This window comes from Pediculus humanus, genomic scaffold (assembly GCF_000006295.1).
Source record: "Pediculus humanus corporis 1103172107496 genomic scaffold, whole genome shotgun sequence".
Lineage (NCBI taxonomy): Eukaryota > Metazoa > Arthropoda > Insecta > Psocodea > Pediculidae > Pediculus > Pediculus humanus.
In genome coordinates, this window is record NW_002987112.1 from 161595 (window position 1) to 178872 (window position 17278).

A 17278-nucleotide genomic window follows, 5' to 3' on the forward strand; every position below is an offset into this window, starting at 1 on the left:
TCATTTGATTACTTTTTTATCATAGTATGAGTATGTGTGTGTGTGTGTTTTCACTTTGTTTCTACGATAAAAGAGAGAGAGAGAGAGAAAGAGAAAAAGGCAGAAGGAACAACAGTGATGGTGATGGTGGCGGTGGCGGTGGTGGTGATGGTAGTGGAGGCGGCGGTGGATTTTGAAGAAGGAAAAAAAAAATTTTTTTTTTTTTTTGGTTTTATTGTTTTGCTTTTACGATGAAAAAAAAAAAAAAAAGAAAAAATTAGTCATGGAAATCTATAGTGCGGTTTCATGGTTAAAAACATCTCTCGATTTAAATTAACTTGTTTTGAGAATTTAAAGAAGGTGTTGTTGTTAGCCATAATAAGTGGAAGCCATTTTTTTTTCTTTTTTTTTTTTTATTAAATATCTTTCCGCGTGAAAATATTTTCTTCCTGTGTGTGCGTGCGTGTGTGCGCGTACGTTTTATATAATAATATTAATTTATTATAATCGATTCGATAAATATTAATATTATATTCGATAATTAAAATAAATTATTTTTTAAAATATCGATTCGAAATTAATATATTTATTATTATTATTATTATTACGACTACAACTTTTTTTTATTCATGTTAAATCGATTTACAAATATTATTATAGTGTAAAAAATTGATTTTATTGATTTTTAATGTTTAAAAAAAAAAAAAAAAAAAAAAAAAAAGGAGAAAAAAAATTAATTTTGTAATTATTACAGTTTCTTTTTTCTTTCGGTTTTGTAACACAGAAGAAGAAGAAAGGAAGGAAGGAAGGAATTCGATACATTAATTTAAATTTAGTTAAAAGAATACCTTTATTATCTACAAGATAGCTACCCTCATCTCTAATAACCGTTTTTTTTTTTCAGGTAGGAAAGACAACAACAACAACAACAACAATCTCTCACCGTGTTTGTAGTGAATGGGTCTTAGGTACTGTGGAACAATCAAATGAAATCCGATACGAATTAAAAAAATTTTTTTCTTTCTTTTTCTTTTTACTTTGTTGTTTTGTGATCCTTTTAAAAAACGAATCCCCCCCCTACCTGTGTATTCTAATAGGAAAACGGTTTTTTTTTCTTCGATTTTATATTTATCCGACAGCATTTTTTTTTTCCGATTTTGGTTTAATTTTAATAAATATTCTTTCTCTCTCTCTCTCTCTCTATTAAAAATTGCTCTGTTTTATTTTATTGTCATCGTATTTAGTGAGTGTTTAACTGTCATTGAGTGAGTACATATGAGTGACACATACCTGTTGTTGTTGTTGTTGTTGTTTAAACCATCGGTGGTAACAACACTTAATTTCATAATTTTATGTCTTTTTTTTTTTTTTTTCTCGAAAACATTTTTTTATTCTTTCGATCATGAATGAACAAACAACTTCTTTGAATGCTTCATAACAAGTTTTTTTTTTTTTTTTTTTTTTTTTTTCAAAAGGATGATCCTTAACATGGAAAAAAAGGAAAAAAATTTCAAAGGGTAGGAAAAAATTGTAAAGGATGAAATCACGTGTCGATAATAAGGTGGTCGGTGGTGGGAGGTGGGGTGGTGGTGAGGAGTGAGAGGTATATCGGTAATTGTAAAAGTTTTTAAATCTTTTTTTTTGTTTGTTTGTTTGTTTGTTCGGATTCCTGTTACAACTCGAATTGCAAATTTTAAAAGAAACCGTCGGATGAGGGTCAGTATCGTGGAAAAACAAACAAATAAACAAACAAACGAAATTTTTTTTTTTTTTTTTAATATTGGTAATATATAAATTTCACCCACCTTCAAATATTTTAATAATGATAATAATAATAATAATAATAATAATAATAATAATAATAATGGATTCACGATGTTTTAAAAGCAAAAAAAAAAAAAAAAGAATGAAATGAAATGAAGTTTAAATGTGGGGATTCCGGACCCCCTTACGATTTTAAAGTTTCTCGCAATGAAGATCGTACCACGTAAAAACTCAATCAAATCCCCGGGGGATCCGACCTTAAATGCTTTTTCCCTCTCATCAACTTCTTCATTTTCTTTTTGACTTTTCTTAAACTCTTCGACCTGAAACTTTTTTTTTTTTTTTAAATAGAAAATTAATCATTGGTAAACATTTTGTTTTGGTTTAACTTAAAACCATAATCGTTCATTATTATTATTATTATTATTATTATTATTGTTGTTGTTGTTCAGACTGGTCGATGGGGTTTTTCTTTCTTTCTCTCTCTCTCTCTCTCTCTCTCTCTCTCTCAAAAATTCCGCTTCCAATGAGGTCCGATGGATAATCGAACATGCTGATACGTCATAATTGATTCAATCTAATCTGATATCGTGTTTTTTCTTTCTTTTTTTAACCGGGGGATCTGGCAGACATTTTTTTTTTTTTAAAGGTTTTTTTTTGAAAAAAAAAAAAATTTATTTTTTTATTTGGGTGCGTACTATGCAACTTAGAGTTATAATAATAAAGATAATAATGTTTACCTTACGGGGGTAGGGTCCTGGGAAAATTTTTTTTTTTTTTTTTTTAAAAGGGGGTTTGAAATGTTTTTTTTTTGTTTTTAAAAATAATTAATAATTTTTTTTAAAAAAAATATCCTTCATATCCGGTTAAAAAAAAAAAAAAAACAAATTTTTTTTTGAGGGGGTTAATAACCTTCGAGGGGATTCCCCCTTTTTTTTTTTTTTTATTTAATAAAAATTGTGTGTAGTATTTTTAGTTTTTTTTTTTTTTTTTTTTTTTTTTTTTAATTACGGGAAAAATTGTGTAAATATTTATAAAACGTATTTGCATGGGGGAGAAAAAAAAAACAAGATGGCGGTGGTGATGGTGGTAGGTCATCTCAATGTATAGTAATTAATTAAAAATGCTTTAAGGGATGAATCGACCCTCGATCGCCGCTTTGATGTTACAAAAAAAAATGTTTTTTTTTCCGTTTCCTTTTTCTTTGTTTATTTTATTTAATTTTTTTTTTATATTTAGAACAAGTGTGCGTTCGTTTGTTCTCTGTTTGCATGTTTGTACTTGTTTGTTTAAGCTTTTTTTTTTTTTTTTTTTTTTAAATCGTCAAATTAATTTTTATAAAATGTGTTTACCTGGTTGGAAAATTCATTTTCTCGAATGGGATTTTTTTAAAAAAAGTTTTATTTATTTTTCATTTCTCTCTCGTAAAAAAAAAAAAAAATATCTTAAGGGTATTTTTCTTCCTTTCTTCCTTTTTTTCCTTTGTGAAAGCTTCGTAAATTTTTTTTTTTTTTTGAAATTTTAATTTAAAAAAGCTTTGGCAGCAGGAGTGAGCACCGCCACCACCATCACCATTACCAGAAGCAAAAAATTTTCAAATCGAAATTAAAATAATAATAATAATAATAAAATGAATTTTCCTTAATTGATTACGTAAAAGAAAAAAACAAAAAAAAATTAAAAAATTTATACCTGAGTTTTTGTTAACAAAAAAAATTTATTTATAATTTTATTCAAGTTTAATCGGGAGTGCACCATATTTCTTTTTGATGGTGCATAGGTGCGTTGGTTGTGGGCGCGGCCATTGGAGCGCTGGTGTAGTTGCCGCTGCCAGGTGGGCCGCGAGAGTGTTTCAAACAACTCAACCACAACCAGTGGAAAAAAAAAAGAAAAAAAAAAAAAAAAATTTTTTTTTTCTTTTATTATAATCAAATCATCATCATTTAGTGACCGGTTATATGTGATTTTAAAGAATAAAAATGATTTTTATTTTACCGCCGCCGACGACTACGACGACTACGACGACGACGACGACACCATATTAACAAATTAATTTTAATTATTATTATTATAACAAACCGTCGGTTGTTGTTACAACGGGGTCGATCATTATTAAGAAACGATAGAAAAATTTTTTTTTTTTTATACAAAAAATGACAAAATAAAAATCGGGATCGATCATCGTGTTTAGTTTTTTAAAACAAAGAGTGAAGTGAATAAAATAATAATATATTGAATGATATACTTATAATAATAATAATAATAATAAAATGCACGTTGTTATCGTCGTAAGTAATGATAATTCGTAAATGTTATATGAAGGATAGCAAATGATTGTGAGAGGCGATATAACCAATATCCTCAGGTAGAGAGGCATGCAGGCTTTCTTTATTGCCATTTATTTACTCTTGGTCACTCCGATTACGGGGAGTTGGTGGTGAGTAAAAATTTCTTATCCTTAACAAAAACTAATTTTTTTCTTTAGTCAAAAAGAATTAAAAGTAGAGTGTGTGTGCGTGTGTGCGTGCGTGTGCGTGTAAGAAGAGAGAATGGAAAAAAAAAAACGGGTGTTGGATGAAGACGTAAGTCGTATATTAAGATGTAGAGATAGTTCTATATTTCACACAACATGATTTATTGTTTGATTAGACTCTTCGCCATCAGAATAGACAATCCTTGGGGAGGAGGAAGGGGGGAGAAGGAGGGGGAAAGACCTAACCGTAGGTATTAGTTAACATGTATGAGAAAGTTCATCTTACGTTTAAATTTTTTTATTTTAAATTAATTCTTCATCTTCTTCAGTTTCTTTCTTCTTCAAATTGTAATTTACCTTCTTTATTTTTTTTTTTTGGAAAGAATTTTTTAATTCAAAAAAAAATTTTTTTTTCTCTCTCTCTCTCTCTCTCTCGTGTTTTTTTTTTTTTTTTTAAGGTAAAAATTATGTAATTTAAAAAATTGTGGGAATCGTCTTTTTATTTAAAAAAAGACATAATAATGATAAGAACCTTATCGTAAAAGGTCAAGTAAAAGGTCGAGATAAAAGGTACTCGAGAGTACCACGGTTAACTTTTTTTAAAAAAAACTTTGGTTAACTCACCTGTTTTAAACAGTCATTAAATTTTTTTTTTTTAAATAAAGTTTTCCTAAAATTTTTAATTGTGAATTTATCATCATTATCATCATCATCGTCGTCGTCGTCGTCATCATTTTTTTTTTTTTTTTAAGAATTTATTCAATATATAAAAAAAAAAAAAAAAAAAAAAGTTTTTATTATTTTTATTAATTGTAAATTTAAATTTTATTTACTTGTTTGCCATTTAATTATTTTTTTACCACAACAAACAACATTCCGGCTAATAGTTGTAAACATATTAACTTGATTAGTCAGTAACCCAAAAAAAAAAAAAAAAAATTTTATTTTGTATTAATATTCCTATAAAAATTATTATTATTATTATCATCATTATCATCATCATCATCATCATCGAATCCGAGTTTTCTTTTTTTTTAAAAGGTTAAAAATTAATTTTAAACAAATTTTTCCTTTTCTTTCCAATTTTTTTTTTTTTTGTAGTTTCCAATTCGATTCTGATTCAAACTCCATCCCTTGATTTGTTCTTATAATAATAATAATAATAATTGAGATTTTTTTATCGCTGAATTCCCGTGACGTAACAAAATGAAAATGTCGGGCGGGGGAAGAAAAAAAAAAAACAGGAATTTCGAAACGAATTGTCAAATATATATTCGGAGAATGTTAAAATCGAATCCGAAACAAAAGGAAATCGCGATGATGATGATGATGATAATGATGATGATAATGATGATGGTGATGATGATGATGATGATGATAATCCTAGTTATCATGCAAAAAAAAAAAAAAAAGAAAATATTTAGTCTAGGAGAATAATAATATAAAGGGTTATAATAAGAAGTAATAAATCAGCGGGTAATAAATGAAAAGGTAATAAATGTTATTATTATATTAATGATAATGATAATAATAATAATAATAATAATAATAATAACAGTTTTTAAAATATATATATAGATATTATTGTTGAATATAAAATGAGAGTCGAGAGAAGAATATTAAGACATTTTATTTTTTTTATTTTTTCTTTCTTCTTCTTTTCCATTCTTCTTTTTCATTCTTTTTTTTTTTTTACTCCCATTGATTTTTATTATCATTAACGAAAACAATCGGTCGGTTTTGTTTTAAATAATTGTTTATCTATAAAAATTGATGGATAATATAATTTTTTTAAATGTGAATGATGATGATAATAATAAAATTACGTTATCATAGTTTAAACGAGTTTAAAAGGTAATAAAATAATAATAATAATAATGAGGAAGGTTAAAAGAAAAAAGGTGGTAAAAAAAAAAAAAAAAATATGCCACCGTCCTCGTTTCTCACGTTTTTTTTTTTTTTTTTTAGTTTTTGTTCTCTTTCTCTCGTCTTTGCCCCTAACCCTCCCATTCCCCCATTCCCCCCATTTAAAAATGTCGGATGACTAAGAACAAAAAAAAAAAAAAAAGTTACTTTTACTTTTTTTCAAAAAAAAAAAATTTTTTTTAATTTATTTATTTTTACGTAAACGATAAAATGTAATTTTTTATATTTGTTTAAAAAAAAAAAAAAAAAATTAGGTTTTAAGGTCGACTTAAACGCCGCACCCGATTTTTTTGTGTCGGTCTGGAAAAAACAAAACAAAAAATTTAACCGACGGAAGACAAAATCACGCCATGTTAAATATTAATAATAATAATAATAATGATTTTAATTTAAATTAGAAAAATTGCTCGAAAAGAACTAGAGCGAAAGCCGGAAGGCAGGGGATTATAAAAAATGGCGGATTTTTAAGGTACGAGCGTCGTTTATTGTTTGTCTGACAATATTTAAAGTGAAAAACAATGACGTCATAAATTTTTGTTTCCTTATTCAAAATGAATTTTATTATTTTTAACTTACCTGTATATATTAGTAAACAGTTTTAATTGATGTAAGAAAACAAAACAAAACAAAAACGTTAAAATGATGATGCCATGGATTCCATCAATCGTCACATCGTCACAGATTTACGTTATCCATTTTTTTTTTCTTTTTTTTTTTTTTTTTATTACTTTTTGAATCCCCCGTTTTAATATAAATATTTTGATAGAAGTTTTCCAAACATTGTATTCAATTCTTTTCAATCATTTCACTCAATCATCAGCAATAATAAAAGATGTCGTATTATTATTACCCATGCATGCTATTGGAACCCATCAAACTTTTTTAAAATATAAATTGTTTATAAATTTTAAAATTGTTAATGTTTGTGCGTGTGCGTGCGTGCGAGTGCGTGTAAAAGAAGGGAAAAAGGTGATTGATATAAAAAAAAAAAAAAAGTGGGAGTCGTTTGCAATGGCTACTACGGCGATGGCGATGGTGATATCATAAAATTGAGTGACCGATCGAAATTTTTTTTTTTATTTTCAAATCCCTCCCCCCTCTCCCCCCATTCTTCTGTTTTTTTTTTTTTTAATAAAATTGAATTTTCGAAGGTGTTAATGGATTTGTTATTGTTGTTGTTGTTGTTGTACCATCTTCTTCTTCTTTTCCCCTTCATCTTCCTCTTCCATTTCTTCATCTCTTTCTCTTTCTTTTTGATTATTTTATAGAGCATTAAAAATTTATTTCTAATAAAATTTTGTTTTTTTAAAAACTACGAGAGTGTATATACGAACAACAGTCGCGAGGGAGGGTTGTTTTTGTTTGGTTGTTTAATTATTATATAGTCTAAAAGAATTGTCGAGCGGTCAAATCAAATAAAATAAAAAAGAAGGTAGCAAGTTAATTTTTTATTTTTACAATCAATTAAATAAATAAATATGCGGTTAGGGTGGGTGAACCTGCTGCGGCGTAACCCCCTCCCCTCCCCTCCCTCCCCACCTCCCTCGTGGTCGTGTGTGTGTGTGTGTGTTTTTTTATTTATATTTCCTAACATTTTTTGTATTTAATAACAAATCTTATTTATTTATCGTGTATATATTATCATTATGTTTTTTTTTTTTTTTTATTACTTTCGATAACATATATTTCGTGATCGTATTGTCGCGCACGCATGTAATAAGAATTAAAATGGCGGACGATGGTTTTTGGTAAAACCTTTTAAAAAAAAAATGACCGGCCGGCCGGTGGGTCGTCCGCCCGTCAAAGGATTTAAATTAAATTCTATTATTAATAAATCCATTAAAAATATTTTAGGTGTTACATTAAATAAACTTTAGTTATTGATCGTTAACTTTAAGAAGTAACAACAACAACAACAACAACAAAGAATTATTTGTTTTAAAGCAACCATATGGAACGGCAAAATGTATATATTTACAATGGTGGGTCACCATCACATTAGTCTTCCTAATTTTTTTTAAACCTCAGGTGCTAACTCGACAATTATCACATCATTTAAAAAAAAAAAAAAAATGTGTAATTGACACTATTTGTTGAGGAAACTTATTAAAAGCGCACCCAAAAATATTCAATATTATTATAATGTTTGTGTGTGCGTTCCTTTACTTATAAACCATCTCTCCCTCTCTATCTCTTTTTCTCTCTCTGTGTGTGCTCGTGTGCGCGTACCCTTTTACCGTTATAAAATGTAACCCACGCAACAACCGGTGAAAGTAGAAAGATGGAGAAAAAAAAAAAAGATTTCGAACGCAGAATCCGGCCGGGGTCAGGGAGAAAAGTGAAACAAGATCGAAAACGCGCGTTTTTTTTTTTAAATATCATTACAATATAAATAAACCAAATATTTTATATGTACGCGCGTTTTCCCACGCCTTAATATTATTATTATTATTTAATTTTTCCCCGTCGCTAATCAAATATTTATATAAAAAAAATAATATTTTGCGTAACTTTTTTCTCTCTCTCTCTTTCTGCTAAAATTTAACATGATCATAAAAACCGTATTATTATTATTAATATTATTATTATTATTATTATTATTATTATTATTATTATTATTATTATTAATATATATATTTTATTAAATACCGATAAATTATTTTAATGGATTATTAATTATGATTTATAAACTTTAATAAACAATGGATTTTTTTTTTTTTTATGTTCGTACGAATAAAATTTATGGCGTTTTTTTTTTTTTTTTTGCTTTATGTTATGTAATATAATTTATTTAATTCTTAATTAAATGTAATTTTTTTATTAATACCGTATAAATAAATTTCATTTCGTAATCATAATAATAATGATAAATATACATAAAGTTCATTTAAAAAGGGGGGAGGGGAGGGAAGGGAGGAGAAAATTATTAATAGACGACTTAATATTAATTTTGATATTAATTTGAACGTGAAAACCGCGCGGATTTATTATTTGAACACGCAAAAAAAAAAAATTAATAATACTGTGATGACGTAATCGGTATGATTTTAATAAATGAAAATAAGAATAATAATAATAATTATTATTTATTTATTTATTTAATAATTATTATTATTATTATGTTTCGAGTCCGTTTACATGCGTGGAGTTTAAGTAAAAAAAAAAAATTCAAGGATTACTTTATGAAAAAAAAATCTTTGAGAAAAAAAAAATTTAAAGAGGAAAGGTATAAAAAAAGAAGAAGAGAGAAAATAATAATAATAATAGTAATGATAATAATAATGATAATAATAATTATCACGGTTGAAATTATTTATCGAGTGGAAAAACTATATATATATATATAAATATAAATATATTTTTATAGTTTTCGTTTACGACCAAAAATTAAAAATAATTTTTTTTAATTCTTTTTTAATTTCATGTTTGAAAAAAATTTTTTTTTTTTTTTTTGCTCGAATTACGCAATGTTACGCGTAAAATGCGTTTAACATTACGCCATTTTTTTTTTTTTTTCATCTTAATAACTAAAAACTATTAAAAAATTATTTTTATTATTATTATTATTAAATGGTGGCGGTGAAGGCGGTGGTGGTAATAATTATATAAATTCATGTAATCATTGAAAAAATTTTTTATTGCGGCGTTAAAAATATAATTTTATTATTATTATTATTATTATTTTGATGGTTAAACGGATTTCTGTTGATCTGTTATATTATTATTTCGAAGGATTTATTTTGATGACGTCACGCATCAGACGTCATTTAAATTTTTTTTTTTTTCGATAAAATTCGTTTTATTATTAACTGTTAAATAAGTTTGATTTCATTTTGTCGGTTGAAAAACTTGTTGTGTCTCTCTCTCTCTCTCTCTCTCTCTCTCACGTCAAATTATTTTACTGTTAAATTGAATATTATTATTATTATTATTATTAAATATTTATAATGAAGATCATTCGTTTAAAAATTTTATTTATTTAAATAAATAAAAAAGAATAATAATAATATTAATAAAAATGAAAGGTAAATAAAAAAAAAAAAAAATTTGCCATCTTTGGGAAAAATTTTTACCTTTCACTCATCAAATAAAGTAAATTATTATGTTAATAAATAATAAATATTAATAATGATAATGATAATGATGATAATACATAATAATAATAATAATAATGTGGTACATAAGGTACTCGTGTATTTAATAAAGTAGTATAATAATGTAAATAATAAATTTTCTTTTTTTTTTTTTAATTCTTGTTGTCGTCATCATCATCGTCATCGTGGTGGTTGTTGTTGTTGTCGTTGTTCTTGTTTCAATGAGTTTTTTTTTTTGTTTGTTGGAATATTTTTCCCCTCCTTGGTCACATATTGACACCCGTTATCTTTCCTCCGTTCGCGCTTCCCATTTCCCTTTTTTTTTTTTTTTTTTTTTTTTTTATTAATTTCGGAAGTTTTAAATGAAAAAATCAAATAATATGTCATAGAATCTTTATCTGGAAGTAAAGAAATAAAATAAATAGAGACAGACAACAGCGGATGTTCTAAAAACAATAATAATAATAATAATAATACAACCAAAACCTATATATATATATACTCTCTTGTGTAAATAATTGTTCTTCGGTTATTTGTTTGTCGAAGTGATTTTGTTTGTCTTTAATGTCGTCAATCCATTTCGTAAAGTCCCGCTAAAGGCAGGCGTGTGTTTTTGTAACATCACTGAACCGAAAAATTTTTCTTTTTTCTCTCTCTCTCTTTGTCTCTCACTCGCTCTCTATCTACGTTCATCCGGAGAATTTTATCATCATTATTAATTTAATTTTTTTATTTTTAATAATTATTTAAAGGGCGGTCGGAAGTCAAGTGATAACAAATCCGGAACTTGTATGTAGAAAAAGTAAAAGATTCAAAGGTCAAATGGGAGCCATTTGTCAAGATAAAGCTCTTTTAACAGAAATTGCAAAAGGAGTCGAAATAGGAACCAAAGAATGTCAATATCAGTTTAGAAACAGGCGGTGGAATTGCACGACCGTTAATAAAAGTCTGAAAAAGGTTCTCATGAGAGGTAAGTTATTATTATTATTATTATTTTTTGTTTTTCTAAATAAAAATTTAAAAAGAAAAACGAAACGTAACAACCGTCAACCAACAATTTTACCATTACGCGACCGATCGAAATTTCTACCAATTTACATCTTCCCCTCACTCTACCACACTTCACCCCCCATCCCCCCGGAATAAAACAATACGGTCGGAAATTTAGAAATGTTTGTAATTAAAAACATTAATTTAATTAATTTTTAATTTTTTTTTTTCGAAAGTAAGACGTTTGATGGACGTTGAAATTTTCTCGTACACCTGCGTGAATAAAAAAAAAAAAAATTTTTTTCACAACAAAACCGACAGAGAAACACTTTAAAATGATAATAATAATAATAATAATAATAATAATAATAATAATAATAATAATAATAATAATAATAATAATAATGTGAAAACCCCCCAAAAAGCACGAGAACACATACAATTGAACTAGCATACTACGGAAATGTTTATTAATTAGTAAATTTAATAAAAATAATAAAAAAATTATTTCTTATTCTTCCCTTCTCCCCCCCTCTCTCTCTCTCTCTCTCTCTCTTTTTTTTAATGACTTCGGTTATTTAAAAAAATTTAATAATAATAATAATAAAATGTTAAAAATATTAATGAATGATAAATTTTATAATGGAAAGAAAAATAAAAAAAAAATTTTCATTTTATTTTATTTTACTTTAAATTCTTACAATTAAATTTATTAATACATAAATAACAATAAATTAATTAATAAAAAAATTAAATAAATAAATTTATAATTATTACGTAGATTTTTTTAAAAGATATCAAAATGATGGTGGTGGTGGGGGTTGATAATAAATGTCACGACGTAAAAAAAATTTTTTTTTTATTTTTTCCGACCCAGTTACTACCTCCCCTCACGTTCCCCCACCCCTACCCACGTTCCCACCGTTAAGAAAAAACTAAAATTGTTTTATTACCTTAAACATTTGTCAAATATTATTATTATTAATAAAAAAAAAAGAAATTATTATGTTTTATTATTATTATTATTATACATATTTAATTTTTATATCTTATATATTTAAAATCGAGGTTAGATGTTATCAGTTGTGACGTCACATCTGTCGGTCCATAAGTGAACAACGAGTTTAAATATTCGCATCAATTTTTTTTTTTTTTTTTAATGGGTAACGGTAACTTTTTTTTTTATTTTTCACCCGGTACAAATTAATTAATTAATTAATTAATATCAATAATAATAAAAAATATAAAAAAAAATTTAATATTATAATTAAAATAATAATTTTTTCTTTATTTTTCGACTCGAGTTATTAATTAATTTTTTTTTTTTTTTTGTTATTATCAGGTATTTATTTAACAACAACAAATTTTGAAATGATAATAAATGTTAATTAACGTTTAATTATGTTTAGGTTTTTTTTTTTTGTTTAAAAAAAAACTCGTTTTTAATTATTATTATTATTATTATTATAATAAAAACATTGGCCAATAAATTTTTTTTTTTTTTATGTTTAACCGATTTTTTGTTTTTATTTAATTTTTTTTTGATTTTTAAGGAGTAGAAAAAAATTTTCGCGTTAAAAATTTTTTTTATTTGGAAAATTTAGAAAAAGTGCCGGGAAAATTCTAGAATGTTGACAAAAAAAAAAACAATGGTTTTGTAATAATAATAATAATAATAACATCGACACTCACGACAAAACTATAAAAAAAAAAAAATTTTTAATCGGATGAGAAATCATGAATCTTTCTCTCTCTCTCTCTCTCTCTCTCTCTCTCAAAAAAAAAACTACAAACAACGACAACAAACACAACAACAACTACAAAAAAAAGAGAGAGAGAGAGAAGACAAAAATCAGGTTTTTAAATTGGGAAAAATTATGAAGGTAACATTGGGATCTGAAGCGACGATTTGACAGGGAGTCGTCGTTGTCGTCGTTGTCGTCGTCGTCGTCGTCGACTTGCTCGTCGGTGACATTCCATGTCATTCTCTAGGATTTACACTTTCAACCTGATTTCAACATTCTTAACGTCTCTATTATCATATTATTATCAACCTTAAATGTGAACCTGCATCAAAAAAAAAAAGAAGCCATGATATGTTCTCACATAATCTTAAAGAAAATTCCAACAACTGTATTATTATTATTATAACCGTGAATAAACCGCTAAACCGATTTTAACCGTGTGAACTTTTTTTTTAATATATATTAATAAAAATAGCAGACGATAATAATAATAATAATAATAATAATAATAATATTTTTTTCTATATAAATTAATTATGATTTTTTACCGGGGTAGTTTAATTTTCAGATACGAGAGAAGCTGGTTTTGTAAATGCCGTTACGGCAGCCGGTGTTACATTTGCTGTAACGAGAGCTTGCACAATGGGAACCTTAATGGAATGTACCTGTGATAAGTCATCCTTTAAAGGTAACAACAGGAATATAATTTTTTTTTACAAAAATAAACGGTAGGTTTTTTTTTTTATTATTTTATTAAAAAAATTTTTTTTAGGGATCCGTCGTATAAATAGAAAAAGATTTGATAAAACAAATTTAGCGTTAGGAAATACGGAGTGGGAGTGGGGAGGATGCGGTGATAACGTTAATTTCGGTTTTAAAAAATCAAAAATTTTTATGAATTTCCCATATAAAAGAAGGAAAAAAAGCGATATGAAAGCATTGATAAGACTACATAATAACGGAGCTGGAAGATTGGTTGGTAATTCTGAAATTTTTATTTTATCATTATTATTATTATTATTGAACGGATTTTATTTATTTTGGGGGGAGGGGAGGGAGCGGGGGGAGGGGGTTGATTGGTTTGTTTGTTTTATTAAAAAAAATAATTTTGAATGTCAGGCGGTGAAAAATTACATGCACACGGATTGCAAATGTCACGGTCTCTCCGGTTCATGCACTCTAAGAACTTGTTGGAAAAAAATGCCGACGTTTCGTGAAGTTGGCAATCGTTTGAAAGAAAAATTCGACGGAGCATCAAAAGTCATACCTAGCAACGATGGTAAAAATTTTATACCTTATGGCACGACAATAAAACCACCCAACAGAGGAGATCTCGTTTATTCCCAAGATTCACCGGATTATTGTAAATTTAATAGGAAAAGCGGATCGCTCGGAACCGTTGGAAGGATATGTAACGTCACTTCCCCCGGCGTTGACGGTTGCGAGCTTTTATGTTGCGGAAGAGGTTTCGATACGAAATTAATAAGGGAAAAAGTTAATTGCGATTGTAGATTTCGATGGTGTTGTGAAGTTACGTGTAATACGTGTAATCAAAAGCGTACAATTCACACATGCCATTAATTAATTAATTATTAACTCACGCTTTCTCTCTCTTTTGAAACTACTTACCGAAAACGGAAACGGATGTAGTATGAAAAAAAAAATCTCTTTATAAAGCCTTTAATTGATCGATCGATTGCCTTATCAGGCTGTGAAAGTCTAGTTTTTATTAATTAAAACGTTGTAAATTATTTTTTACGTTGTGATTTTTCTATTTTTTTTTTTTTTTTCAAAATTGTACACATTGAAATAAAAATGCGACAATAAAAAATTAAAAAATTATTTCCAGAACAAAAAAAAAGAAAATTTTTTTAAATTTTAACTAAAGCATATTTATATAGCATTTAAAAAAAAAAAAAAAAAGAAAAATTCATTGCACTTATTAATACAACAGTATAAGAAAAATGAGGGGCAAAGGTGGGCCTGTCTAGGTGGATGCATACCCGAGGCGCAGGTCTGGTCCAATCCGACTGCCCCCCCATGTGGATGGTCTGGGTGGTCTTAGTCCGGTGCTACGCTTTTTCTCAACTGTTTAATTACCTCAAATGAACAAAAAAAAAAAAAGAAGAGAATTTAATTTTTGTCCGAATGAATTTATTCAAAACACGGTTTTACCTGAAAAGTGGCAACCGATCTCTCTCTCTCTCTCTCTCTCTCTCATTGTTTTAATTTTTTATTTTATTTTGTTCGAAAATTAATACCTTTTTGTTTATTTATTACGTTATTTTTATTCTTTTAACAATTCTTTTTTAAAAAAAAATTTTTTTTCTTCCTTTTATTCGGGTTCCGGTATCGCCTAAGTTTTTATTCATACCTAAAAGAGTTATTATCAACACCTTTTATGTAAATGAATACCTACAAACGTCAAATTTTATTTTTTATTTTTTTTTTTTTTTACCCTATTCTTAGTTTAAAAGAAAAACAAAGATGGACGATTAGAAATTCGTAGAAATTTTTAATAAAATGGGGGGCAATTCATAAATTTTTTTTTTCACCAACAAATTCGCAAACGATTATTATTACGGTAAGTTATAATTTTTTTAAAAAAGTTTTTTATTATTATTATTTCTTCTGCTTCCCCCCTAACTTCTCACCCTTATATATTTTAACACGGTAATAATATTTTTATTAACCCTATTTATGACAACCCTAACAATAAAAAAAATTAAAACGTTTTTTTTTTTTGCGCGTTCCGTAAAAGAAAAAAATCAATTTTTCACACGCGTGACGTATTAATCATTACGTACTTGATATACGTATAAAAAATTATCGACCGTCATCGTCACGCGTCGTCAAAAATAAATTATTTTAAAATTACGTCGCGAAATAATAAAAAAAATCCGATTTCCACCAACCAACCCTTACTTGTCACGATCCTTTGATTTGACGTCACCAATAATAAAATCGATAAATTTTTTTTTTGTTATTGATTATCTGACAGGTGACAACGTTGATAATCTTAGAATAACACGACACGTTTGTTTGTTTGTACGCGTGTTTGTTTGTTGCGTACAACCAATAACACAAGTGGAAAATTGAACGGTAGGCGTGTGATTAATTAATAACCAATGAAAAATTTTTTTTTTTTTATCAATAACTTACTTTTTGTAAATTTATATTTATTCGATATATCGTTTATTGAATAATCGATCGATCGATCGATCGATTGAATATAATTCGTATACGAATGAAAGAAGACAACAAACGTAGAGACGTTAATAAATTATTAATATCTTTTATATAAAAAAAAAAAAAAACTCAAACTTTAAATTAAAAAAAAAAAAAAATGCTAATTAATTTTCTTAACCTTTTCGTTTTGAAAAACTCGTCCCTCGAAGGAAGAAACAAACAAACAAACAAACAAACAAACGTATATATATATATATATATATATATACAAATAAAAATATAAAATCGATTAAATATAACAACATTTAGACGTGACACCATTTCCAACATTTTGAATTAATTTTTCAAATCGATCACGATGATGATGATGATGACGTTGAAAATTCAGGTGGGTGGCCTTATATTATTATTATTATTATTATATTCTTTGTGTAGTCTGCTATTGAAAAATAATTAAAAAGTCATGTCCTGTATTAACAACAACAACAACATAAGATTTTAAAAAATATGTGTTTCACTTAATATTAACTCCGGGGATAAAAAAAAAAAAAAAAGATGGACGATCGAAAACGAAATGAAAAAAAAAATAAAAATTTACGTTTAAGAGATGATGAAATTTTTCATTATTTTTTTTTTTTTCTTTTACAAGTTGGTATCATGTGGTTGTTGTTGTTGTTGTTGTTGATTGTCTCGAAAAGAAAATATTTACATGAGCGAAAAAAAAAATAATAATAATACTCACTCACGTTTACCACTTGCTGTGATAAAAGGTTTTTTTTAACGATACCCCACCGCTACCGCCCACCCACAATAATATTTTCTACCATTTCCGGTTTTTTCTCGTAACTCGTTTTCTAGAATTTTCACATATCGCTCCCCAAAAAAAAAATTTTTTTCGTTTATTTACGTTAAGACGATTTTTTAAACTCGCGGCGTAACATCTCCTTACTTCATTCCCGAAAATAAACAAACTTCCGGTCGTTTTTAGTTAATTAATTTTAATTAATTTCCGGTGAAGGTACGTTAAAAAAACCTTTCTAACTTTTTATTTATTAATAAAAAAATAAAGGAAAATAAATAAATACATAAATAAATTATATTCGATTGTATTTCATATA

The 17278-nt window shown here is 26.8% G+C and overlaps 1 protein-coding gene across 1 annotated transcript; it reads left to right on the forward strand.

Moving 5' to 3' along the window:
• Positions 1-11058: 11058 nt before the first annotated feature.
• Phum_PHUM151640 (protein Wnt-6 precursor, putative) lies at positions 11059-14552 on the forward strand (the record flags this gene model as incomplete). Its single annotated transcript, XM_002424745.1, has 4 exons — positions 11059-11206; positions 13540-13659; positions 13744-13946; positions 14091-14552. 4 exons carry the CDS (start codon positions 11059-11061, stop codon positions 14550-14552), a joined length of 933 nt encoding a protein of 310 aa, XP_002424790.1.
• Between the last annotated feature and the right edge of the window lie 2726 nt (positions 14553-17278).